The sequence below is a fragment of the Mus pahari genome, chromosome 9 (genome assembly GCF_900095145.1).
Source record: "Mus pahari chromosome 9, PAHARI_EIJ_v1.1, whole genome shotgun sequence".
NCBI classification, from domain to species: Eukaryota; Metazoa; Chordata; class Mammalia; order Rodentia; family Muridae; genus Mus; species Mus pahari.
In genome coordinates, this window is record NC_034598.1 from 83,943,221 (window position 1) to 83,969,360 (window position 26,140).

At 43.1% G+C, this 26,140-nt stretch overlaps 1 protein-coding gene and 1 pseudogene across 2 annotated transcripts in view; one reads left to right on the forward strand and one right to left on the reverse strand.

Annotated features, from left to right (window-relative positions):
- Apaf1 (apoptotic peptidase activating factor 1) overlaps window positions 1-26,140 on the forward strand; it is an 87,264-nt gene that overhangs the window by 43,174 nt on the left and 17,950 nt on the right. For both annotated transcript variants that reach the window (XM_021205503.2, XM_029542239.1), the window contains 7 exons: window positions 1,786-1,911; window positions 7,272-7,433; window positions 12,462-12,590; window positions 15,661-15,786; window positions 17,597-17,716; window positions 22,934-23,050; window positions 25,367-25,492. In XM_021205503.2, coding sequence (XP_021061162.1) covers window positions 1,786-1,911; window positions 7,272-7,433; window positions 12,462-12,590; window positions 15,661-15,786; window positions 17,597-17,716; window positions 22,934-23,050; window positions 25,367-25,492 — 906 coding nt within the window. The remainder of the gene's footprint in view (window positions 1-1,785; window positions 1,912-7,271; window positions 7,434-12,461; window positions 12,591-15,660; window positions 15,787-17,596; window positions 17,717-22,933; window positions 23,051-25,366; window positions 25,493-26,140) is intronic.
- On the reverse strand, window positions 10,862-11,597 carry LOC110326878 (annotated as a pseudogene).

The following is a 26,140-nucleotide window of genomic DNA, read 5'->3' on the forward strand; positions in this document are numbered from 1 at the left end:
ATTAGGAATTATAAGAGATTGCATCTTTTAGTCTCTTTAAGTAGATAAGTGCAGGTAGATTAAATTCTCTGGTGTTCTAGAAAGATGTTATCTTCATTTGGATTTTTTTTTAAAATTAATTTTGTTTCAGATCATTGGTCCACAGTGTGACACCAGTTTTACAGAGGGATATCAGATTTTTAGGAGGTGTTTGTGAGACATTTTAGAGAACCCCAGGCTGCACCCGTGCCATCCCAGCTCTTGGGAGGCTGAGGCAGGGGGAGCCTGAGTTATCTAGCCATGGCTACAGAGTAAAACTGTGGCTCAAACACATGCAGTTCTACAGCTTTCCTGAAGTCTACGGTGAAGCCTCCCTAGAGAGTGCTACCCTGGCTTGTAAATGTTCCCGGTTCAATCCTCAGTACTTCGAAAAATCAAAGACCTTGCCAGTCCTAGTTTATAAAAGCTTTACATCTAAAACTAGACCTTTTGCTTAGAACAAACCGTGTGTTTGTCATTTCATCCGAAATATTTCAGCTTCACTCTTAGATGTCAGTACCACGCCGTGTCCACCCCTAAGAGTAGTGGACTGTGGTTCTGCTACGTACCTGGCTTGTGTTAATTTACCCATCTGTAGTCTCAAACCTATAAGTTTATTAGATTCAGAATCCAGACAAACTTGGCTCTTGGTGGTTGCCTCTTTATTCTGTTAAAAATTCTCTTTTCCTCCTTTTTCCTTTCCATGGTGTTGGCTTACTAGACAAGTAGAGTCCCTTGCTCGAGGACTGTCCCTCTGACTTGGGTGGCTCACTGGACTGCTGTTTGACCTGAGCTATAGTTCCTGTATTCTGGTATCAGTGAAGGTTTTGGAGTTTTTTTTTTAGGCCATTAATAGCTTTTACCCAATTAGTTATCTCAAGGTTTGGGAAGTCTCAGAAAAACGAAAAGCTTGCTTGGACCATTTTTGTAACCTAGTATTTAAAAAATATGGAGGCAATTTATGCGTTACTTACTGTTTTTTGTAGCTAATTAAATACTGTGATTCTAAGCCACTCAGTTAAAAATAAGCAACAGTTGTTCAGTTAGTTTAGTATCTAGAACGAAAGCCTAGTGAGAACCTTCAAGTCCCCGAGTGGACTGAGGTGTTGATCTAAAGGTTGCCCTGTTTTAAATCACAAGCTTATCTTTGTATTTGACAACTTCATGTTACTATGAATTGATCATCATTCTGAAACCAGGAGCTCAAATGAAAAGGAAGAACTTAGTGTGAGTTTTACTTTTCCCATTTAACTTAGATTAATTTTCTTTTTTAAAAAGAATTTATTTATATATTGCTTTTGTATGTGCATGTGTACGCCATTGTGTGTGGGTTGCCATGGAAGCCACAGCAGAAGGCATTGCGTTCTCTGGAGCTCAGGTTACATGCAGTTGTGAGCTACCTGCTGTGGGTGCTAGGAACTTCAACTTGGGTCGCTGGGAGCTCAGGTGCTGGAGAGCCCCCATTTAGTATAGACCTCAAAATAGATCCTTTGGCAGTTTGATTTACATATACAGTGTATCCTGATCATATCCAACCCAACTCTCCTCTCCCTTTCCCTGGGCCCACCATTCCCAGTCTGCACTTCCTCTTTCCACCTTCACTACAGTTTCAGAGGGGCCAGATGCCTGGACTGGTCTTGAACTCTTGAGCTTCAGTGATCCTTTGGTTTCAGCCTCCAAGTAGTTGGAACTACAGGCGTCTGACACACCAGTCTCGAGTACTGCCCTTTTATGGTTTTAACTTATCTTTTTTTCCTTTCCAAATAGCTCTGGGACTTGAATCAAAAAGAATCTCGAAATACCATGTTTGGTCACACGAACTCAGTCAACCACTGCAGGTTCTCACCAGACGATGAACTCTTGGCTAGCTGCTCAGCTGACGGGACTTTAAGGGTGAGCTTTGAACATCAGTAGAGGGCTCTAACTTTAGAGAATCCCTTGTAATTTGTGCTAAATGGAAGTTTCTGTTGGTGTTAGTAGTGTTTCAAAGCTGTGATACAAACCTGAGATAAACAAACTATAAAGAGGGAAGACATATTTGTTTACAGTCTCAGAGGTTTTAATCTGACCCTGTCTGTCTCTGTGTGTATGCCAAGGCAAGTGCCTTGTGGCAGGGAGCGTGTGGTGAAAGAAACTGCTTACCTAATGGGGTCTTGGAAGCAAAGCAGGAAATAGGAAGGACCTGGGGCCCTACTGTTCCCTTCAAGGGTACCTGTTAAGGGCCTAACTGGGTTTCTCTAGGCCCTCATCCTTAAAGCTCTAAAACAGTGGTTCTCAACTTGTGGGTCATGGCCCTGTTGGCAAACCTGTCTGCAAAAACACTTACATTGTGATTCACAAGAGTGGCAAAATTAGTTATGAAGTGGCAAAGAAATAATGTTATGGTTGGGATCACCACACCATGAGGAACTGTAGTAAAGGGTCACAGCATCAGGAAGGTTGAGCACCGCTGCCCTAAAACCTCCTGTGCCTGTGCTGCAGACTGGGATCCACCCCGGCAGCTCATAAGCCTTTGGCAGAGTTCCTAGATCTTAGCCGGAGCAGTGTTTTTTATGTTTGTAGAAGGAAGGCTTTCCTTTCAGCTGTAAGAACCTTTGTCATACTGTTATTTTTGAATGCTTTATAACCTAGAGTTTAAATTCTTAACTTTAAGCATATATTCCATCTTAAACATGTATTCATCTAGTATTTTTAGATCTGTAGAGTCAGGAGGCAGGTTAACCTGCTTCTGTCGTCCCTGAAGGGTGTAAAACCCAGTCTTATTTTTAGTGTAGTCTTGCTGTTGAAGAGTCTAGGGAGCTCTACAATGGTGTGAAAGGGGTATGTTTGGTATTTTACCTGTCACCTTTGGAGTCTTCTCCAATTGTTTGATTTCTCCTGTATTTTCTTTTTCTGGAATATTTGTTTTTGGATTTTTATTTTTTTTTCCTTGCCTTTCCTCATTTTCTCTTTCTGGAAGTTTCACTTCATTTCCTAGTATTTTAAATACAACAGTATTTTAAAATGTTATTCACAGATTTTTTCAGTAAAAAAAAAACAAAACGCTGCTCCGGCTAAGATCTAGGAACTCTGCCAAAGGCTGAGCTGCCGGGGTGGATCCCAGTCTGCAGCACAGGCACAGGAAGTTTTAGGGCAGTGGTTCTCAACCTTCCTGATGCTGTGACCCTTTACCACAGTTCCTCATGTTCTTAGAATTTATTTTTTTTTTTTAAAACATTACACTGCTATTTCATGACTATATTTTCTTCTTGCCAGTATGAATAACTTTTTGGTTTGCGTATGCCTTTTCGAAAGCTGTCTTCAGTATCTGCTCCTGAGTAGCAGTGTAACTCCAGGAAGGTGTCTGGGAATTGTGTTTCCTCCTAAGGTTCTTAGGGTTTTATATTTGAAAAAAATTTTTGTGGCTGAGTCTGAGAGCGGAGGTGCTGTGGTGTGTGTGTGGAGGCAGGAGGACAGTGCTCAGGAGTCAGGCCTGCCCCTGAGCCGGCTGCAGGCTCAGCTTTCACAGTTTGATGATGAGCTCCCATTGGTAATCTTTTGTCTGGATCAGGGTGAGTGTTGAGAGAAATGTCCCACTTCCTGGTTGTAGTGAGAAGAGTCATGGGGACATGCCGTGGTATCTAGGCAGAGGTGGCAAAGCGAATATATGCTTTATCTTAATGTCCTTATTTCCAGTATACTGACCCTGCCCATAACTGGATTAAGTATAGAATAACCCCTCCCCTCCCCACTCTTAGGTTTACAGCCTACCTGGACTGCAGAGTGGGAGGGGGATCTCAGTGGATCTTTAAAGAGCCCTCCTGAGTTAGCCTCTCTCTAGAAGGAACCAACCCGCACTTTCTGAGCCACTTAGATTCCTGCTTTGAGTTCGTATGGCTGATTCCCCACTGCAGGCTCAGGATTCAGGTTTTAGGAGCCTACCTACCTTTCTCCTTCCTGGCCTTTCCTGTTGCCCTGTCACCATTTCCTTTACCTTGTGGGTTGTGGCCAGAGAAAAAACATTCCCTTTACTGTTGTTTTACATGGGGTTTGGGAGGGCATTCGGGTGAGTGTGTTTTTTACTTATAAATAAAGCTAAGCTTTATTTTCTTTAGTAACTTTATCTGTGCTTGAAACTGATATATAATCTGTCTTTTCACTTCTAAGTTTTTGAAAACTGTATATTTTATATTCACTATATGCTAGATACTATACTAAGCCTTTGGGTTTTAAATGCTGGGAGAAAAAGGTATGCCCCATAGTCTGGTTATTCAGAATAAAGTTAGGGAGATGGTAAGTGGATCAGCAGAATGTCAAAATTATGTTCAAGATTGATTTCTTTTTAATTTAAAGATTTTATATTATTTTTAAAGTTATGTGTATATGTAGATTTCTGTGTATGACTGACTGCCTGTGGATTGCCAGTTGTTGCAAACTGAAGGCCATGTTTCCTCCTTCTGACTGTTAGTATCAAACAGTTCAGCAGTGAGGGGTACGCCCCTTGAGTCTCTTCTCCATCTATGGCAAGCTGATGCCAGGTTCCCTTTTTTAAGTTATACTACATGTCTTTCTGTCTGTCTGTCTATTTTTGCGTATGAGTGTATACATCCCACAGCACGAGTATGGAGGCCAGAGGACAGCTTGCAGGAGTTGGTTCTCTGCTTCTACCATGGCGGGTTCTAGAGATTGAGCTCAGGCCAGTGGTCTTACCTGCTGAGCCATTCCTTTTATTAGCCGGCAGGTCCATTCGGGTTTCAGTGCTGCAGGTGGGAGTTTGTGATTGACGCTGCCCTAGCTTGCCCAGCAGATGGCGCTCTGCTGCCTTTCTTCCTGTCTCCTGGCCTGAGCATTCTTCCCACACCCTCAGCTGCTCTGTTGCCTGGGCCTTAGACGAATGGTAGGAGTGACTTGTTTAGGACATCACTGTTGCCAGCGTGTTGTCAGTCATGGGTCTCTGCACTCACTGTCATTTCATTGTGAATATGTATACACTTTTATTACCAGTCTTCAGCTGATGGACACACAGGCAGATTCTATTACTAGCAAGTGGAGTGGCCAGTTAGTCTTGAGCTCAGAAATTTTTATGTCATATTGGTCAGTGACAGGTGTTTGATTTCTGTATTCGTGTGTGAGTGTCACTAGCAGTGGGGAACAGGCATCACTCCACTCAGGGAGATCTGCCTCTGTTGATGACGGCTTTCCCACAGAGCTATTAAGCCAGTGTCACTGGCTCTTTGCACAGTGACATGTGGAAGGTAGAGGTCCTGCAAAATGATGTTAGATAACAGCATGTCAAGGTCAAAGCCTTGTAAAGCCTTTATTGTCTGAGAGAATAAGAGCTGTAAAATTATTTATGCCCCAAAGGCTCTGGGATTCTCTAAGCTTGTTGTAGGTTATCATGTAGATAAGCATGTGGTTTTTTTGGGCCTCAAAGAGAAATGATCTTAAAGCATTTTCTTTAAAGATTGTTGTTTAAAGCACACAGGAGCTTAGGGTGCACAGGGACCCTGGGACGGTGCAGTGACCTCCTCAGCATACAGTGATGTGGCTGAGTCATCTCCTGATGTGTGAAACTTTCAGTGCTTGCTAGGGGCTGAGCTGGCTGCAGAAGCTCATGCGGTGTTGGTAGGTGTAGTGAAATTAAATTGTGTCAGCTTGCTCTTAGCTCCCAAACCCAAGTTTGTCCTACTAACTGTATGATTGCTCATGGATTCTGGATGTTAGGATTCTGAACTTGGTTTGTTTCTTTTTAAAACTTAGAAATTACTTTAGTGTGTGTGTGTGTGTGTGTGTGATGACATACTTGGAGGTCAGAGGACAAGTTGGCCAGTCAGCTCTAGCCATCCCTCATGTGGGTCCTAGAGACTGAACGCAGGCCACCAGGCTTGGTGGGAGGTGCTTTCCCCACCCCTGACCCGTGCTGCCTGCCTGCCTGCCTGCTGTCCTGCCTTCTTTGTATATTAGATAGAGAAGGCCAACCGTGCTAGTGCCTGCCGTCTGTTTTGTTTTATTTTACACAGTGTAGACACAGTTGTCCCAAGGGGAAAGTGTCAGGGTTTGGCAGCCTTTTTGGGGGTAGGGGTGGGGGAGGGGACTTGGTCCAGGACACGAGAACCCTGATGAAGCCAGGGCACACGGCTCAGGTCTGAAAGTGAAGGTGCATCTTTTCAGGGGCTGTTTTTTTTTTTTTTTTTTTTTTTTTTTTTTACCACTTGTGTGGCTGTTCCAGAATAGGGCTTAGAGTGTTTCATATCCCATTTCTTAGAGCTGGTTAGTTCCCTACCCAGCACAGCGGAAGCCATGCTTCCTCTCAGTATAGCTTTCAGTATAGGGGTCTCAATTATCACTGGATGCCCAGCAGGCACCGAGGCCCAGTACAGTTTCCTGCTGTGCTTGTGGTAGATATGAAGTGCATCTCCTGCTTGTCCCAGCAGAGGGCAGCAGCAGACAGCCGTGGGTCCCTCCTACCAAACCTCTCTCTCACCAAACCTCTTCCACCCTGTGCAAGGCTCAGTTAACCTTTTCCTTCTGAGATGAGCTCTCATGTAGCCCAGGCTGGCTTCAAACTCATGATCCTCCTGCCTCAGCTGCAAAGCACTAGCATTATAGATGTGTCAAACTGTGTGCAGCTCAGTCAACTTTTTATCTAATTTTAGTGACTTTGGGGTTTTGTTTGTTTGTTTCTGCAAAACGGAAGCTGGATTTCTTGTTCTCTTTTCCTCTCTTTCTTTCTTTCTTCCCTCCCTCCCTCCCTCCCTCCCTTCCTTCCTTCCTTCTTTCCTCCCTCCCTTTCTTCCTCTCTCCTTCCTTTCTTTTTCTTTTATTGACTTTACATCCAGATCATAGCTCTTCTCCCCTACCCCCCGTCCCACTTTACAGATTTCTCCCTCCATTGCTCCTTCCCATTTCCCTTGGGTACCACCCCAACCTGGGACATCTAGTTCTAGCAGGACCAGGTGCGTCCTCTCCCACTGAGGCCCAACCCTAGGCAGTCCAGGTAGGGGAAGGGGATCCAATGGCAGGGAACAGAGACTGAGCCCCTGATCCGCTTGTTAGGGGACCTACATGAAGACCAAGCTGTACATTTGCAGCAAATGTGAGGGGGACCTAGGTCTAGTTCTGCAGGTAGCTAGATTTCTTAATTTAAAAACTAATAAAAAAAATAGGCTTACGTAAGACCATCCATTAGGTAGAGCACCTTTGTATGACATTTAATCTAGTTGGAATTCTAGAGGTGTGTGTTGGGAGTAAAGCAATTTTTTTTTTTTAAACAGCTTTGGGATGTGAGATCAGCAAACGAGAGGAAAAGCATTAATGTGAAGCACTTCTTCCTGAGTTCAGAAGACCCGCCAGAGGATGTGGAGGTGATAGTGAAATGTTGTTCCTGGTCTGCAGATGGTGACAAAATAATAGTGGCAGCAAAAAACAAAGTCCTCGTAAGTCCTGCCATCTCAATCCACTCTGACACAAAGTTTCAACCACTGTTCTATTTTTCTGCTGTCTAGTTTAGCTCTGTGATTTGGGGCAGGCTTCCTAACTGCTCACAATTCTTAGAAGCCCTGTTCTCTGGGGGATATGGGAGGCCTTGTAAGAAAAGGTCACAGTCACAAAAGTCAGAAATACTGTGTACTCTCCCAAGACACACAGTATGAAACAGCATAGGAAAGCCGCACACCACAGGAGCAGATTCTAACAGTCCAGTGTACCTCCAATTTATTATTTTCAACTTTTTATTTTATATGCATGGGTGCTTTGGCTACATGTATGTCTTTTTCCTGTGTATGTAATGCCGTGGAAGCCAGAAGGAGGCGTTGAGTCCCCTGGAACTATACATATGCTTGTGATGCTTGTGAGCTGTCATGAGGGTGCTTGGGATTGAACCCAGGGCCTCTAGAGGAGCAGCCAGTGCTTTTCACTGCTGGGTCATGTTATGCCCCACCCCCTGATGTTTATTTAAAAGAGAATACTTTCTTCATCACTTAAAAAAGTTTAAAATAGCTTGATTTTGGTGATTTTCAAAATATCTTTAAAAATTGTTTTTAATTATGTGTATGTATTGTGTCTGTGTGTGGAGGTGTGCATACGAGTGAGCGGAGGAACCTGCTAGAGCCTCTCAGAGTATCTTTAATCCTTTTACAATTTGATGGCTCTGATGAGAGAAGTACTCTTTAAGAACTGAATGAACCTGTGAGGTTTTCCTAAAGTAAATAAGGACAGACAAAAAGGGAAATGGTAGGTCTCATGCTGACATCATGGTCTGAGTACACATCAACATGTGTGATTTAAAATGTAAACCCCCAAGAGATGTGGTAGATTGCTGTGATGCTGTGGTCTAATGGGTGAGCTGGGCTCTCAGTAGACACAATGGTTTGTCCAAAGCTGGACTGTGAGAGCCAAATCCTGTGGTCCATGGACATTCTGTGCTAATACCCATTTTAAAAAGCATGACACATAGGTATTAAAAGTCAATGGTACCATCATATATTTATATATAAACTCATTGAGGGGCTGGGTGTATGTTTACTGATCTAGTAATTATGAATCTGATTTTTGGTTGCTTGTGGACTTATGTCCCTCTAGCAGGAAACTAAGAAGAAAAATATGTCCCTTTGTCTTAAGTGTATTAAAGTCTGTAAATATAGAATACATACAATTAATTTGTAAAATTTGAAGACTCAAAATTTGATTTTTGTTAGGATAAAAATATATACTGTAAAATTTGCCATTTTAAACTGTTTCTTGCTTTTTCTGATGACTAAGGTGTGGATTTAGGGTCTTGTAAATATAGGCACGTGCTTTATCATTGAACTACGACCTCAGCTCTTTTTCATTTTTATTTTGAAATAGCATCTTGCTAAATTGCTTAGGCCAGCCTTGAACTCACTAGTATAGCCTAGGCTTGCCTCAAACTTGCAGTCCTCCTTAGTAACTGGAATTAAAGATGTTCCCAGATAATTCTTTTTTTTCCGAGACAGGGTTTCTCTGTATAGCCCTGGCTGTCCTGGAACTCACTCTGTAGACGAGGCTGGTCTCGAACTCAGAAATCCACCTGCCTCTGCCTGCCAAGTGCTGGGATTAAAGGCGTGCGCCACCACTGCCCGGCCCAAACAATTCTTAAATGTACACAGTTGTCATTGTAATCATATTCATAAAGTTGTGCAGCCATTACCACTGCATGCATCTTCCCTCCCTCTTTCCTTCCTTCTTTCCTTCCTTCTTTTCTTCCTTCTTTCCTTCCTTCCTTCCTTCCACCCTTTCTTCTACCCATCCTTTCATCCATCCTTTCATCCATCCATCCATCCATCCATCCATGCCTTGCTTTTATTGATAGGGTCTCTGTTTAGCCCTGTCTGTCCTGGAACTCATTCTGTAGACCAGGCTGGCCTTGAACTAGAGATCCACCTGCCTGTGCCTCCTGAGTGCCTGGATTAAAGGCATATGCCACCACAACCCAGCCACCACTATATGTTTCTAAAAGTTTTCATCACTCAAACAGAAACTCTGTTACCACTAATAATTCTCAGTTCTCTATCCCCACTCCCTGGTGACTAATAACATGATGCATGAATTTGCCTGTTCTGGAAATTGTGCAAGTGGTATTATATAATACTGGTTTATTTATGCTTGACTCATTTCATTGAGCCTAGTGTTTTAAAGGCTTATTTGAGTTATAGACTGTATCAGAACTAAACAGTCTCTCACTCTCTGTTTCTCTCCCTGTCTCTCCTCTCCCTTCCTCCCTCCCTCCCTCCTTCCTTCCCCCCCCATATGTGTATATGAATAGTCACTACATTTTAAAAACATGTTCCTCTGTACAGGCCCCTGACTTTCCCCACCCCTTGGCTATTGTCAACGATGCTGCAGTGAATGGTAGTGAACATGTATCTGCTGGAGACCCAACTTTTAATACCATTTTATATATTCCTGATGCTGGAATTGCCAGAGCATAATGATAATCTTGTGTTATGGTTTTGAGGAGAGGTGACTTTCCCACAATGGTTGTACCATTTTACATTTCTGCTAGCAGGGTATAAGGCTGTCAACATCTCCACATCCTCGGTAGCACTGGCCGCTATTTTTCTATTTAAAATTTTATTTATTTTTCATTAAAAGTGAAGTAGGTGTGAGGTGGTCCCTTCATGTACATTTTCTAGATAGCTAGTGACGTATAAGAAAAAAAGCTTCTCCCCTACTTCCTGGCTGGTGCTGGGCATTGAACCCTATGCTAGGCACATGGCTGGGGTACATCCCCAACCCAGGGAAAGATCATTTGAAAATATTCAGAAGGTCTGTTCTAGTGGAAAAGGAAAAAAATACATATTATGTAAAACACCTTGTTTTAGAACCCTATAGAGCATCCCTTTGTAGCATGCTGAGTTAGTGGCCTTAGTATCCCCTTACCCTATAGAGCATCCCTATGTAGCATGCTGAGTTAGTGACCTTAGTGTCCCCTTACCCTATAGAGCATCCCTATGTAGCATGCTGAGTTAGTGGCCTTAGTATCCCCTTACCCTATAGAGCNTCCCTATGTAGCATGCTGAGTTAGTGGCCTTAGTATCCCCTTACCCTATAGAGCGTCCCTATGTAGCATGCTGAGTTAGTGGCCTTGGGATTCCCTCACCCATGTGTAGGCCCCAAGGCTTCACCCTTGTTTGCTCCTTCTTTCTCTGCTTCTCTCCTGCTTTTATATTGTTAGCCTCTCCTGTCCTCAATCCTTTTCTCTGTTGTCATTCCCCAAATGGGACAATTTTCTATTTCACATTTGCCAATTCTTTCACCCTGTCACTTTTTTTTTCTTGTGTTCAAGATTTTATTAAATGTCTTTACAAGATAACATCCAGCCTCCAGATGCAGCTGCCAAGACCCTGTTATGCTGTAGGCACTGGCTGGGGCATAGCCGGTGGCTCTGGCTTCCCACCCTTCTGTTCAGAGATGGGGGTCGTGGGCAGGATTTCATCTTTAGGTTCCACGATGCTCACACGATCAGGCAGAGGCTTCTTGGGACCAATCTTACCACTCGGGTCCCAAGGCAGCATGATCTTCACTTTGATGCCCAACACACCCTGTCTGAGGAGCACATGGAGCACAGCAGTGTCTACATAGTAGTTAACAGGGTCTCCGCTGTGAATCATCAGACCATCCACAAACTTCATGGATTTGGCCCTCTGTCCTCGGAGCTTCCCAGACACCACAACCTCGCAGCCTTTGGCCCCACTCTCCATAATGAACCGCAGCACGCCATAGCAGGCCCTTGGAACCGCAAGCCCCCCTAGGAGTTTGTAGCGTTGAGACTCTGCCTGGGCAATGGCACACAGGCCTCTTGTGGCCACTTTTTCTGCATAAAGCTCTACGCTGCCTTCAGGAAAGCCAAAGCGCTTCTGGACAACTGCAGTCAACTCTCTGATCCCATGACCCTTCTCCCCAAGAACATTCTGTGTTCTGGTGGCTAAAATAATGATTTCTGTTCTGGTTGGTGTAACTCGGACTTCAACTCCAGAGTAGCCATCTTCAGCAAGCTCCGGAGTGAGAAACTCATTCAGTTCAGCTTTGAAGATGCCATCAGCTACAATCTTCCTCTTCTTGGAAATCTGCACCGCCATCTTGTAGCTGCGCACCGCTGAAAGGAAAGGACTCACCCTGTCACTCTTAGCCACTAGTTTTTAAGAACAACCTGCCCCAGGAAACATTTAAATATGACTTCCTGCCCTTTGTTTCCGGCCTTCTCTGCTGTGTTGCTAGCATCTATGTGTGTCCCTGTGTTATGCACTCACTAAACTTCCTTATAGCTCCCCCTGGAAGCCTTTGTTCCCTTCTAGGCTACAGTCTTAAATAACTAGACTGTATCAACTCACTGTGTGTGTGAAGCATATATACTCTTACCATTTGACAGAACCTTTTTAAAGAACATATTCAGTATTTGAAAATCTTTGAAGAATGGAAGTGAAGGCTGTATTATTAGAAAATCGCCGTTTTGGTTCAAATATGAGAAAATGATTAATTCTAATGGAGTAATATGGTAGCCCTGGAGAGAACTAGAATTGACTGGGCTTATTTCATTTTTGCAGGGCTTTGCTGTATGTTATTTTGAGCATCTCTGCTCATGAGTATGTGTTTTCTTTCTTGAATCAGTAGCGTCAGGGAGAAGTGCGTGTTAACTTGACTGGCCTGTTCATGCATGCACAAAGGTTTTGCTTCCCTAGGCCAGCTTGAGAGAATATCTGTGATGAATTTTCCTCCACAGAAGAGAGCTTTCAAGATGAGCTATATTTTAAAACGATACATACAGTGTTCTACATCTTATTTATGGCTATCAGTATTTATGCCAGCCATCAGTAACTGTAGGATTTCAGGACTTATAGTTTATATTTGAGGTAGGAAGAACATCTTTTAAAATTAGATTTAGATTCAGCACAGGTATAATTTAAGATGTTTTGTTTTTCATAGATATCTCTTTATTTTGACAGCTTTTTGATATTCATACCAGTGGCCTATTGGCAGAGATCCACACAGGTCATCATAGCACCATCCAGTACTGTGACTTCTCCCCCTATGACCATTTGGCCGTGATTGCCCTGTCTCAGTACTGTGTGGAGGTGAGTAGTTGAATTTATTCAATGGAATCTGGGTCTCCGGAGATCCAAGGATGGCAAGAGTGGCTGCCGTAACTGCCGAGGGAGCTTTCTCGGAAAATTGTGTTTTCTTCATAGCCTAATAACATATCGCTTTGGGGTATCCAATTATATGGCTAGCTTTATTATTTTAATGTGATTGAAGCCATGATCTTACCGTGATGGAATGACAAGACCACTTACCCAGCATTTATTGAATCTAGTGTGTGCTTGCGCCCGAGGAAACCATGGAATGATCATTGGTTTCTGAGGCATTTCTTTTTGCTTTAACCCCCTCCGTGTGCGTGTGTTGTATATGCATATGAGTGTGCACATCCGTGTAAGCACGTGCAGATGTCTTATTTCCTCTTCACTTTATTTCTTTAAGAAAGGGTCTCTCACTAGCTGGTGGCTGGCCATGGAGCTTTGGAGTTTGTCTGTTTTCACCCTTAAATGTTGGAATAATAGGCACACGTAGCCATGCTTGGCTTTTATAGGGGTGTGGAGCATTTGAACCCAGGTCCTCATGCTTATGAGAAATGCTCTTATCCATTGAGCCCTTTCTCTTGTCCCCCTCACCTCAGTGTTTTAAAATTAGCATATAAAATAAAAATATATGCTGTATGGAATAATATAATTTGTTAATTTTCATGCATGCATATGATCTTGTAAGTGGTCTAGACACAGGCTCTCTTCTTGCATGTGTGTGTGTGTTTGGTGCATATGTGTGTGTGGTATATATATAGCTGACAGAGTGCACATGCAGGGACCTGAGGGCATCTTCCTCCACCACCTGCTTCTTTATTGAGACAGTCTCTCACTGAAGACAAGCTCACTGTCTTGACTATGCTGGCTGGTCAGGGATCTCTGGATCTGCCTGAGTCTCCCCCTCAGTGCTGGGGTTACACACATTTGGCGTTTTACATGGGTGCTAAGAATTCAAACTCAGGTTCTCATGCTTGCAGAGCAAGCCTTCTTACCACTGAGCCACCTCCCCAGCCCCGCCCCAGATGCTCATCTTTTCAAGACAGATGCTACTTCAGACCCATAGATAATTTGAATACAGTAAGATGGAAGTCATATGTCTGATTAGTTAAGATAGCATTGTTGGTGCCAAGCTCAAATAAAACAATGCTTAGAAATGACTTATGTTTGCAATTTTTGTACTTCCTATCATTTCTAAGATCCTTACCCTCTATCATCCTTAGAAAGCTCCAGGCAACAACGAATGTCTTCCTTCTTGAAATGTAAGGGCTTTGCCGAGGGAGCTCAAAGTGACAACTGAGAACCAAGTTAAAGGCAGAAAGGAACAGGGATTCTTGAGATTTTTTTTAGTTGTGGAATTACTTTACTTTCTGTCCTTTATTGCAGTGTTTCCCAGTTTGGACTCTAGAGATAAAGCAGGCTTTTCTTTTTCTTTTTCCCCACTTCCCTTCTCCCTCTTGCTCTGGCACAAAGGTTTTTTTTTATTTGTTTCTCATGACGAGTGGTTGTGAGCCACAATGTGGTTGCTGGGATTTGAACTCATGACCTCTGGAAGAGCATCCAGTGCTTTTAACCGCTGAGCTATCTCACCACCCCAAAGTAGGCTTTTCATGTAACCATTTTGTAACTTGCTTCAGCAGGTGAAAACCACTGGTCATGTGATGAAGTGCTTGTTTTGTCCATGCTAATTCTGAAATCATAAAGTAGGTCTGTAATTCAAAGTGTATTGAGAAGAACTCAGGCACATATGGTACTTCATTAGGCTAGAGTATATTTGAGGGATGTACAGCAGAACCCAGGACAAACGCTGCCGGGACTCTGGGTGGCTCCGACAGGTTGTCGTAAGCCTGGGGGGGGGGGGGGAAGGGCACCATGCTACAGTTAGTGTCCATGCTACAGTTAGTGTGCTCATTTATTGTAGGGTTTTGTGGCAGCTCAGAGGAAGGTTGGATGATGACAGTATTAGGGAGAGAATCCTTACATGGAAGCTGCTTATGCGCATCCTGTTATTTTTAGATTGATTTTAAAGAAAGATAAAACACATGCATGACTCTAGATTCAGAGCTTTATAATAAGTTGTTCTCAGAGGAATCTCAGTATCATTACCCCTTTCCTCCTCTCAATTCTCCGTCTCAGAGGCAGTATCTTGTTGCAGATATAAGCGGATTTCTGTATGCATGTACATGCATATATCTACAGCCATCTATATGTTCACATATTCATTTTCCTTCTCTTCTTTTTTCTTTTTCCTTTGAGACAGGCTCTTATGTAGCCCAGGCTAGGCTCACATTCACTATGTAGCCAAGGATGACTCTGTGCTTCTGATCCTTCTGCTACCACGCTGGGTTTTACCAACCAAATCATAACCCCAGACTTTGTCATTAAAAAAAAAAGCCTATAAAGTTTGAGCATTTCAAACATCTAATTCTTAAATGAAAAATAGTGTATGTTCTTCATTTTTTTTCTTTTAATAGATATCATAGAGCTTAGTTATTTTGGGGATATTTTTCTCATTCCATTTTGCATAATATTCCATTATGTGATTAATTATAATATATTCTGTTAGTTCCCCTCTGCTTTCAAGGTATTTTCTTTATGTACACTAGATTCATGACTGTTTTTGAGAGTGTGTGTGTATGTATGTGTGCGTGTGCGTGTGTATGTATGTATGTGCATGTGTATATGTGTGTGTGTATGTGCGTGTGTGCATGTGTGTGTATGTATGTATGTGTGTTGTGTGTATATGTGTGTGTGTGTGTATATGTGTATATGTGTGTGTGTGTGTGTGTGTGTTGTGGAGGGAACCCAGGGCTTTGTGTTCACTAAGTGTGAGATACATCAGCTGACCTGTACCACCATGGCAAGTTTTGTTATTTCTGTTTATTTACTATTGAAAGTATGATTGTATAATAAATCATTCATGTTCAATCCAGTTTTAAATTTTGATAATGTGTTTTGGGGCTCTATCTGTAGAAATAGTACCACTGGGTCATTACCATTCTTTCTAGTATGTCTGCCATATTAAACTGGCTATGAATGTGATTTCCTGTGTTCTTTGCTTACTCTGTAGTTGTGGAACATTGACTCCCGCCTAAAAGTGGCTGACTGCAGAGGACATTTGAGTTGGGTTCATGGTGTGATGTTTTCTCCTGATGGCTCGTCGTTTTTGACAGCTTCTGATGACCAAACAATAAGGGTGAGAAATACTGAGATTTTTCATTTTAGACATTTTAAACTAAATTTATAGAGAGATCCATTTTGGGGGTAAGTATTAAGGGAGGTAAGATACAAAGCTCCTAGGTACATGTCTATCCTGGAAAGTGCTATTATGTGAGTCGTGTGTCCTTCCCCGGGACAGTTCATTGACTGTCCCTGAGTTGGTGCTGAGCAAAGGCCGGTGAGCAGGCTGCTTGCAAAACACCTCTGAGTCCTGGGAACACTTCACTTCTTCCTCTTGAATTCTCATATTTAATTACGTGAGAGTTCTCAGAGCTCGTGTATTTTACCTTTCTATTGTTCTTTATCTCTCCTTTTCCATTCCTACTGTCCACATCCAGATTGATTGCCTTTCTGCCATGAGAGGTTTTAGGCTGTGACACATCTCCTTTCTTTACTTCATGATGTAGCTAGGAGATACATATATATATGTGTGTGTGCGCGTGCGCGCGCGCGCACACACACACACACACACACACACACACACTACAGTTTCATATTATTTTGTTTTATTGGTATTGGGGATTAAGCCCAGAGCCTCATGCTTCTATCAGTGAGACACACCCACATTTATGATTATGTCATTTTTGCTCCAAAACAGATAGTGGCTCTTTTACTCATCAAAGTAAATAGACTCTTCTAAGTCTGCTGTCCCACCCCTCACATGTGACCTTGTTCGGTCCCAGACTGTCCTTTGGTTTATTCCCACAGGTAACATTTCCAGATACCCTGCTTGCTCTGTCCCGTAGGTAGCTCCTTATGTTTGGTAAATCTTTCTTTCGGCTTTCTACTTCCTGGAATCTTTACCATCTTAAGGTCTACTCAAGCCTTCTCTGTTTAGGAGAATGTATATCTCCTTTAATGTTACGTAATTTTGTGTCACTTTTGGTTGATGCCTATCAAATTCTGATGTAAAGTATAAATTTGATTTACTCCATATTTCTAATGTTCTACTGCCCCTTGGCTTATTAATATATTTTAGAATTACATGCAGCTGTGTGAGTCCAGGAATCCTAGTTGGTGCTTGTAACATCCAGTACAGTATTTTATACAAGTCATAGCTAAAATTAATTTAATGTTACTAGATGTTGCCCATTGTTCAAAGTACTGTACATGTACTGACTTACTAATTCTCACATTAGGAAGAGCCCAGAAAGGCCAGTGTGACTGTATGTGCCAACTTCCTAGACTTGACCTAGAGTATAAATCAACTCACTGCTTCCCTCATCAAGAAGGTCTTGTTTGTGAAAGAAAGAAAGAGAGAGAGGGAGAGAGGGAGAGAAGGAGAGAGAGAGAGAGAGAGAGAGAGAGAGAGAGAGAGAGAGAGAGAGAGAAAGAGAGAGAGAAAGAGAGAGAAAGAGAGAGAAAGAGAGAGAAAGAGAGAGAAAAGAACTGTGCCAGAGCCCAGGTTGTTTAGTGACCTGTGATTTACGTTCTCTTGTGAGTTCTGCATCTTACTGTAGATGGGTGCCAGCCTGGACTAACCTCCCTAATGGCACAGCACTTTTGCTTTTGTTTGTTTGTTTGTTTGTTTGTTTATGTTGATGTTAAAGTAGAATTCACAGAGACATTTTGACTGCAGAGCCCACAACTCATGTAATAGCAATTTCGTACTATAGGACGTGTTAATACATATTTATTGTTATTTTACTAGCCTAAGAATTTTTATATCCTACGCATTTTAACTGTGAATCACAGTGTGTTACCTTGAAGACTGAGTTGTCTGTACAGTGTCTCAGAGGGAGGACTGGCAGCCCACAGTGATCTTAACTCCTTTATCTCTTACTCAGGTCTGGGAGACAAAAAAGGTATGCAAGAACTCTGCCATTGTGCTAAAGCAGGAAATAGATGTCGTGTTTCAAGAGAATGAAACGATGGTCCTTGCAGTTGACAACATAAGAGGCCTGCAAGTGAGTCTATTTTAAAAATACCAGAAACGTTGTTTGGTGGAACTCAGGCTTTTTTTTTCCTGTTTGTTTTGGGTTCAGAATTGAGAATAATTGTATGCTCCTACCAGGTGCCTACAGGGCATTAGCTGAGCAACTACATGGCTCTTGGGTTGAGGTTTGGAGTGTTGAGTGTGCCAGTATTTAGAAGTGAATAAGATGCTGCCTCCCCATCTTCAACCTTGTTCTTCTCTTGAGGCTGTGTGTAATTACATCCTTTGATTTGCACAGGGTCTTGAGACCTCCACAAAGACAAGCTTGAACTTGCTCACTGAAGTGATTTAGATGTGTCGCTGGGTGGGCAAGGGGTGAACATACGAACTGAAGCTTTTTTGGTTTTGGTTTTGGTTTTTCAGGGAAAGGAAAATAGGGTCTTTAGAAACACAGATCATCTTAAGTGGAGGAGTCTCAGTCATCAGAGCTGAGGTGGAGGGAGCCGGACTGTACATAATCTTTCCTGTGCATTAATTCACTTCGTCACGCACTTGTTCAGGATCTCCGAACACTTACTAGTCCCGGAGAAGGGGCAGGTTGTTGATAATATTAGAGTAACTATGTTGCTTAGGGATCTAAACAGCTTACCTTAGGCTGATCTCCCTGGGGCTACAGACAGTAGTCCCAGAGGTCCTCTGATGGGAATGGTGGTTTTGAGCCTCTGAGTGGTTGTAATAGCAGATAACCTGAGGGATGTTGTCACCTAGCAGGTCAGCACCACGGAGTTGGTGGCCCAAGTAAAGTGGCCTCTGAGCAGACGTCCTGGGAGGAGGGGTAGCATTGGAGGGGCCGACAGCAGGAAGAATGCTCACTTGACACAAGCGGCTGTCTTCATGGTGGTTAGCCCACACAGAACAGTTGGTTGGTAGCCCTTCGTAGGAGATAGCGATGTGAGGAGCCGAGTGACTGGGTTGTGGTTATGAGGGGTAAGGGCAGCGGCCAGAAACAAGATGTCATTGGAATCAGTGTGGCTCTTCCATAAGTTAGCAAATGATTACTTCTGTTCCTGAGATTCTCTTGAGAGAGAGGCCTGGGGAGGACAGCATCCCGATCATAGCAGTCCTCTGGGTGATTTCTTATGTTACCTTTGAGCCTTCCATTAATACTTAGATCAAAAACATAATCTGTATTAACCTCATTTCCCCCCCTGCAGTGGTGGTAATGGGGATGAGACCCAGGCAGGGCATTGCGCATGTGAGGCAAACACTAACACTGAACTAAACCCCCAGCCTTTGAAATACCTTCCTAGTTTCCAGGGAAGGCTTTAGCACTGATACGCTGATCTGTTGGATCCCCCTTTTCTTTTTAAATTTTTGTTTATTTTTAATATGTACGTGTGTTTACCTAAATACCTCTGTGTGCAGTATCCTCAGAGGCCAGCACTGCGTTTCCTGGAGCTGGGGTTTCCTGGGGTTACAGGCCATTTTGAGTTACCTGCCATGTTGGTGCTGGAAACTGACCCCTGGTCCTCTCTCTGCAAGAGCAGTCAGAGTTCTTAACCGCTCACTGAACCATCGCTCCAGCTCCAGACTTTATTTTTCTTGATGATTTATTTGTTCTTAATCTAGGGAGCAAGAGCACTCGTGAAAGGATGGGAGGGGAGGAAAAGGTGAGGTAGGCACAGGAGAGGACACACATGGGGAGCTGGGGAGGACCAGCAGATGGCAGTCAGAGCTGGGGAGGACCAGCAGACGGCAGTCAGAGCTGGGGAGGACCAGCAGACGGCAGTCAGAGCTGGGGAGGACCAGCCGATGGCAGGCGGAGCAAAGCTTCAGTGCTCAGGCTGGTGTAGCGCAGGGAGCCCAGGGCTCTTCAGACTAGTACCAACTGGTTCTGGGAGGAGAACTGAACCCTGGCGTGTCTCTGAAGCTCATTTGTGACTGTCAGTAGTCTGTGACCTCGGTTCAGGTTTCCTACCTAGGGTTCCATTGGTAATTTGTCTTGCACTGTTCTGGGTTTCGAGTCAAGTTGTAATCCATCTCAAGTTTGTCTTGATTTGTGTTTTATAAGTTCACATACTACCTTCTTAATATGTTGATCAATGTTCTGTATTTACTATGGTATGAACTTGGACGGGAAATTGAATGAATTCGTTACTTACTGCTTTTTTTTTTTTTTTAATAGATTGAGTCTTTTGCTTGGGATATTTCTATTATAGTTCTTTCCAAGTTCATTGTCTTCTTATTGTCCCCTTGCTTGTATTGTTTAAAATCAAGCCCATGCAACCTTTCAGTGACACTTGTCATAACCAAAGGGCGACAAAGGTTGTCTGATTATAAAAATGTTATTTTACTGACTGTCATAGTCTTCAAGAGTTTAGAGGACAGTTTCACTGACAAATAGTTCCATTAGAGTACATGCAGGATTTTTAATTTATTAATTAAAAAAAGGGTTGAATTTGATTTTTATGGACAAAGATCATTATTTTTCAGTAGTTCAGTCTTTTAAGAAAATACTGCTTGACATATATGTGTATATATAATATACATATATATATATAATATTATATGTGTGTGTGTGTGTGTATGGTGTATTTTGATCATATATACCCCATTACCTTCTCACATCTCTTTTCCACTTCCATTGAGCCCCCCTTTTCCAATAAATTGCCTACCTTCCTTCCTGTGTATGTGATGTATATGCCCTACTGAGGCTAGTAGGGTTGGGGGTTAGGTACTGAGGTATGGCAATCAGTCAGTGGGGACCCAGCTGAAGAAGATGACTTCCTCTCCCCGAATAACTCTTAACTGGATAACAGGTCCTCATGGAGGGGGTAGTACCTCCTAAGCCCCTCACCCATTAATAATGGATTTTTTTAGAGAGCCTAATCTCATGCAGAGAGTTTATGGAGGTAACCATAGTTACTGTAATTTCATGCATGTAACAATCCTGTCATATCCAGGAGACAGTGTTTTATAACACACTTCTCCATTACCTCATTTTTTTTTTTTTTAAATATTTATTTATTTATTATATGTAAGTACGCTGTAGCTGTCTTCAGATACTCCAGAAGAGGGAGTCAGGTCTTGTTACAGGTGGTTGTGAGCCACCATGTGGTTGCTGGGATTTGAACTCTGGACCTTCGGAAGAGCAGTCGGGTGCTCTTACCCACTGAGCCATCTCACCAGCCCCATTACCTCATTTTTTACACTTTTTGTAGTGCCCTCTCCATGGTGTTCTTTGAGCCTTGGAGGAGGAGATACAGGTATTCTATGCAGGGCTAAACACTCGATAGTGACTAAATTCTCAGTGCTGTCACTAGCTGTGTGTCTGTATTAGCTGCTGCCCATGGCAGACGAGGCCTCTGTGGTCAAGGCTGAGAGCAGCATGAATTAGTCTGTGGATATAAAGACACATATCTAGACTGTCGAGAAGGCAGTTTGACGACACTTCTGTTTAGCAAAGTAACAGTAGTAGGTTCCCTGCTTGGAGCCTGTGACCCCTGAAGCCATGGGTTTGATCACTAGGTCTACAGTACCAGGTATGAGTTCCCTTTATGGACCCATCTGTAAAGCCAATCAAAAGAGCTTGGTTATCTGTTGTAGTAAATATTTAAAATCCCAACCCAGGGCTTCTACTCCACCTTGGTTATTGAGTTCCTGGATGAAAGACACACTCACAGCCATTATATTTACAACAAGCCTTAATCAGCACAGTAGCTGGACAGCTCCCTACCCTCCAAGCTGTTAGAAGCTACTTTCCTATTGATAACTCCGAGTTATTACTCACTGTTTACTGTGTTCTATCTGGGCTGCTCTTAACCCAATTGGGCAGCCCTCAGGGCCATGTTTTATGGCTCAGTTAACCCATGGTGGCTTCCCCTTTCTCCTCTCTTGTGAGTTCTTCTTTTACCCCATGGTAGCTTCTTCTTCCTTCCCTGGCTGTCCTGGAGCTCACTCTGGAGACCAGGCTGGCCTCGAACTCAGAGATCCACCTGCCTCTGCCTCCCAAGTGCTGGGATTAAAGGTGTGCGCCACCACTGCCCAGCTTTTCTTCCTCCTTCTTAAAGCCCTCAAAACCTCAACCCCACCGATGTCTCTTCTGCCCAGCTATTGGCTGTTGGCACCTTTATTTACCAATCACAGTTAACTGGGAGCAGGGCCACTTAGCTAGCGTGTGCTGACTCTCTGGTCTCTGGGGCACCAGTCTTTGGGGCCCCAAATTGGCATTAGAATACAAGCATCATCAGGCCACCCCATAGAAGTCATTCTACTATTGCATAATCTATTAAGCAGGTCTGTATTGTAGCATGAAGTGGCCACAGTTAGGTAAGAACATTGATGACAGTAGCCTGAAGCTATTTAGTCTTGGTTTTAAATATCTAATAGATCAGAGAAGTTTGGGCAAACTGTTATAAAGGGAAAGCTACATATTATTAATTAACCTTATAATCAGTATAGCAGAAATCATTTCGTTGTATATGCCATGCTGAGAGATAATTCAGATTTTTAGATGGTGAGTTAGAAGGGTATCTGATAATTGGTTTAGGCTTGAGAAGTATTCCCTGAGGTCATATCTTTTAATTGAGGTGCTCTTTCTTTCTTATTTTTATTTTATTTTAAAAAACTAATCATTAGATTTAGGTAGTAGTTATGAAGTTGGATAATCTTAGTTTAAGTATTACAAGTTCAGTGACACAAATTATACTTTCAAGTTTCTTCCATAAGATCTATTTCCCTACCCTCAAAGAAGGAAAGAATCTTAATTTATCTTGCTTTGTGAATGATTCGGAGTATATAAATTTCAATTTTGAGTTATCATTGTGTGTAATGTCTGTCTCAGGCCTGTTTCACAGCCCCTTTGAAGATTTCAGGAAAGTGTATTATAACAAGTGATAACCCTATTAAAACAGGCTTTGAGAAGAAATAAAAGACAGGATGTGCGGCTAGCTGTGAGACTGCATACCAGACAGATGTGTCTCAGGTGGTGGGCACAGCAGCTGCTTTCCAAACCTTTTTAAAGCTTCTTTTATTTTATGAAAATGTATCCGAGCCACATAAGTGAAATAAAACGAAAGCATAAAGTGCTAAATGCAGCTGCCGAGATTAGGATCGGGCTTTGTCGTCTCCCTGAGAACTCTTGGTCATTTTCCGTGCTGTCTTTTGCTTTGCCTCTCTTCTGAAGAATAACAACAGAACAATGCATACACAACCTAATAACTGGCCTAATTGCCTTCTTTCTTACTAGCTCATTGCTGGGAAAACAGGCCAGATTGATTACCTGCCTGAAGCCCAAGTGAGTTGCTGCTGCCTCAGTCCACACCTTGAGTACGTGGCATTCGGAGATGAAGATGGAGCCATTAAGGTATTCAGTCTCCAGGGCTGTGACTAGAGCCGTTTACTCAGAGCTGGCCATACGCTTGGCAGTGCACACCTGTACAGAACTCTCTGGGATCTAGTAGTCACATTCCACAGACTGTACCTCGTACTCGATTAGAGTATTTTCACAATGCTCCTGCTTCTTGGGCTGTCTGTATTCCTCATTGTCTAGCTGTCTGGCTGTTTTATACATAGTTAAAAGCTAAACACGCTTAGCCAACTGTTCATAAGCATTCCCCTCTCTTAGAACTAGCCATGTGATGTCATTTCTAGACTTTTGAGAATGTTACTACAGTGCCCCCTGTGCCCACTGCTTTTCTACACTTGATGTTAGGTGTATTCCTGTTCACTACCCGAAATTCTGAACTTATCTAGCACAACCAATACTTAACAAGAATCAGACGCTGATGCAGACAAGCTATTGCAATGGAAATCGTTTTGTATGTAGATATCCTGACCTTTATCACATGCCGAGTTCATCACAAGAGCACCTGCTGTCTACTGTCGGAACTTTAGAGAACATTGGTCCTTCTCACCTTTCCTCTCCTAGGCTCTTGGGGACCGTGGCACTAGACACATTTATTTACCTGGGGTCCTTTTCATAAGGGATTACACACATAGTCTCCAGGCCACATTAGTTCACCAGAGGAGAGGAAAGGCTTGCACACATAGTAGAGGGAATGACGTTACTGCTGCTTGGTCTCCCTTAGTAGCTAAGAGCTCTGTTCATCAGTCAAGAGCGGTCAGATGTTTGGAACATGGGTAGTGCTGAGAGCAAGTGTCTGACAGTTGTTTGTTAAGCACAGGATTATTGCATAGCTATGGCTTTCCTTAGTGTTCTCTTAGCCCCATTTTTTGTACTGCTGGTAGTATTTATTTGGAATGGGTCCGTGGTTTCTTTTGTTAGGTTGGTTCTCAGCACTCACACCATGACAGACAATCCCCTGTAACTCCATTCCCAAGGATCTGAGGCTGTTTTCTGACCTCCACAAACAAAGCACACATGTGGTACACTTAACATGCACGCAGGCAAACGCTTCAACATGTAAAGTAAAAGCAAACCTTTAAAAAGTTTAAGGAAAAGAACCCTCTTTTTTGCACCCTTAACTTCCTCACAGTTCTTCCATAATATAAAGATGCATTGAACCCTGGGAAAACGCCAACATTTACATATTTTAAATGATTTTTTTTTAGTGTTTAAAAATGGCAATTTCAAATGGTCCAACCCCAGCAGCTCCTGTTTTTGGTTCTGGGTCCTCTCAGACATACCGTGTCTTGGATACTGGATGCTCTGATTCTTGTCTTACAAATGTCTGCTCTCCTGATTCCCACAGTTTTCCTAAGTGGCAGAGCCTAGTATGCCAGTGTAAGCCTCTGAATGAATTGCTCCACATCATTGCCAACCCGTCTCCCCTGTAGCGATGGTGACTTTTCCACTCTTCTGGGAAGGTCTCAGGCACACAATTTCTCTGCTTTTTGAGGGCCCAGTCCCCCCTCGCCCCCAACATACAGGTTAGATTTCTAGAATCTTGTGTCACAGCACCATCTTCTATATTATTTCAATTGGGCAAATAAACACCCCTCCCTCACACATATCCCCCCATTCCCCCCCCACAACACCCCCCCCCCCAACATTCGTTTGAAAGCATTTTTGGTCTAGTCACCCTGTTTTGCGTTTGCGTTACAGCACTTTTTCCAATGTGTGTCTTTACAGGCCACTGCCCGGTGGGAGCTCTAAGGCTAGATTTTGGAGGGAGGGTCAGTCTTTTCCTTACCATGGAATCCTCGTGGTCAGACTCAGGGTCCCTGCTAGTGCACAAGCACTTACCACTGACGCGTCTCACTGGGTCCCTGACTACCTTTTGAATCTCTGTGTTTGGTCTTTTTAAGGCTTGTCATCGCACAGTTCCTCAGCCTGCTGTATCCCTGTGTCCCCTGATGCCCTTTCTCTCTCCTCATTCCTGTTTTCCCTGAAGAGATCCTGTTTTCCCGTGTATTATCCCGGGTTCTTATCCTTTCTTCTTCCCCATTCATCAATTCATCATGCATTGACATTTGGATTATGGAGACTGAGCCTGGACTGTCACTTGGCTCTGATGACTTGAGTCCTTGAGTGCTGAGAAGACCCATTGGTTCCTCCTGCCACTGGCCTTTCTAGTGAATACTTGGTTGGGGCTGGGGGCGGGGCCAGGCATATGTGTGGCACCTACATGTATACACGTTGTTGGGGACAGTGCCTAAGTGCTGCTTAGTTTCTTGGTATTAATTTCCTGTGGTTTTTGTTTGTTTGTTTTCTTTGAAGATTATAGAACTTCCAAACAACAGAGTTTTCAGTTCTGGGATTGGGCACAAGAAAGCTGTCCGGCACATCCAGTTCACCTCTGATGGGCAGACACTGATTTCAAGTTCTGAAGATTCTGTGATTCAGGTGAGTGTATGAACGAACTAACGTTTGTGCTTTTGGGGGGGGGGCAACAGGACACTTCTGTGTCAACCCTGTGCTAACGCTTGCTCACTTAAAGCTACTATTTTGGGTCTCCATTCTAACTGTACACATGGGCTTTATAGAGTCTAGTCATGTTTCATAGTTTTCTATGGATATGACACACAGGAGGCAGCCCACTGAGGTTTCTGAGTTAAGTATTTATCCTGTCTTAGTATTGATATTTATTTGTATATTTTTGCCATTTTTATGTCATTTCTTTTTTCATAACTAGATGCTGTCTTAGATTTTTGTGTCTTCATTCTTCTTCCCTGAGACAAGGCCTTGCTGTGTAGACCACTATGGCCTAGAACCTGCTTCTTCCCTGAGACAAGGCCTTGCTGTGTAGACCACTATGGCCTAGAACCTGCTTTGTGCAGACCAGGCTTTCGTTGGACTTTTGGCAATCTTCCTGTCTCAGCCAAGTGAGTGCTGGGACTACAGATATGAACCACCATGCCCAGCTCTAGTTTACATCACTTATTCTGTCCTATTAAGAATAACGTTTGTAAGCCGGGTGGTGGTGGCGCATACCTTTAATCCCAGCACTCAGGAGGCAGAGGGAGGCGGATTTCTGAGTTCGAGGCCAGCCTG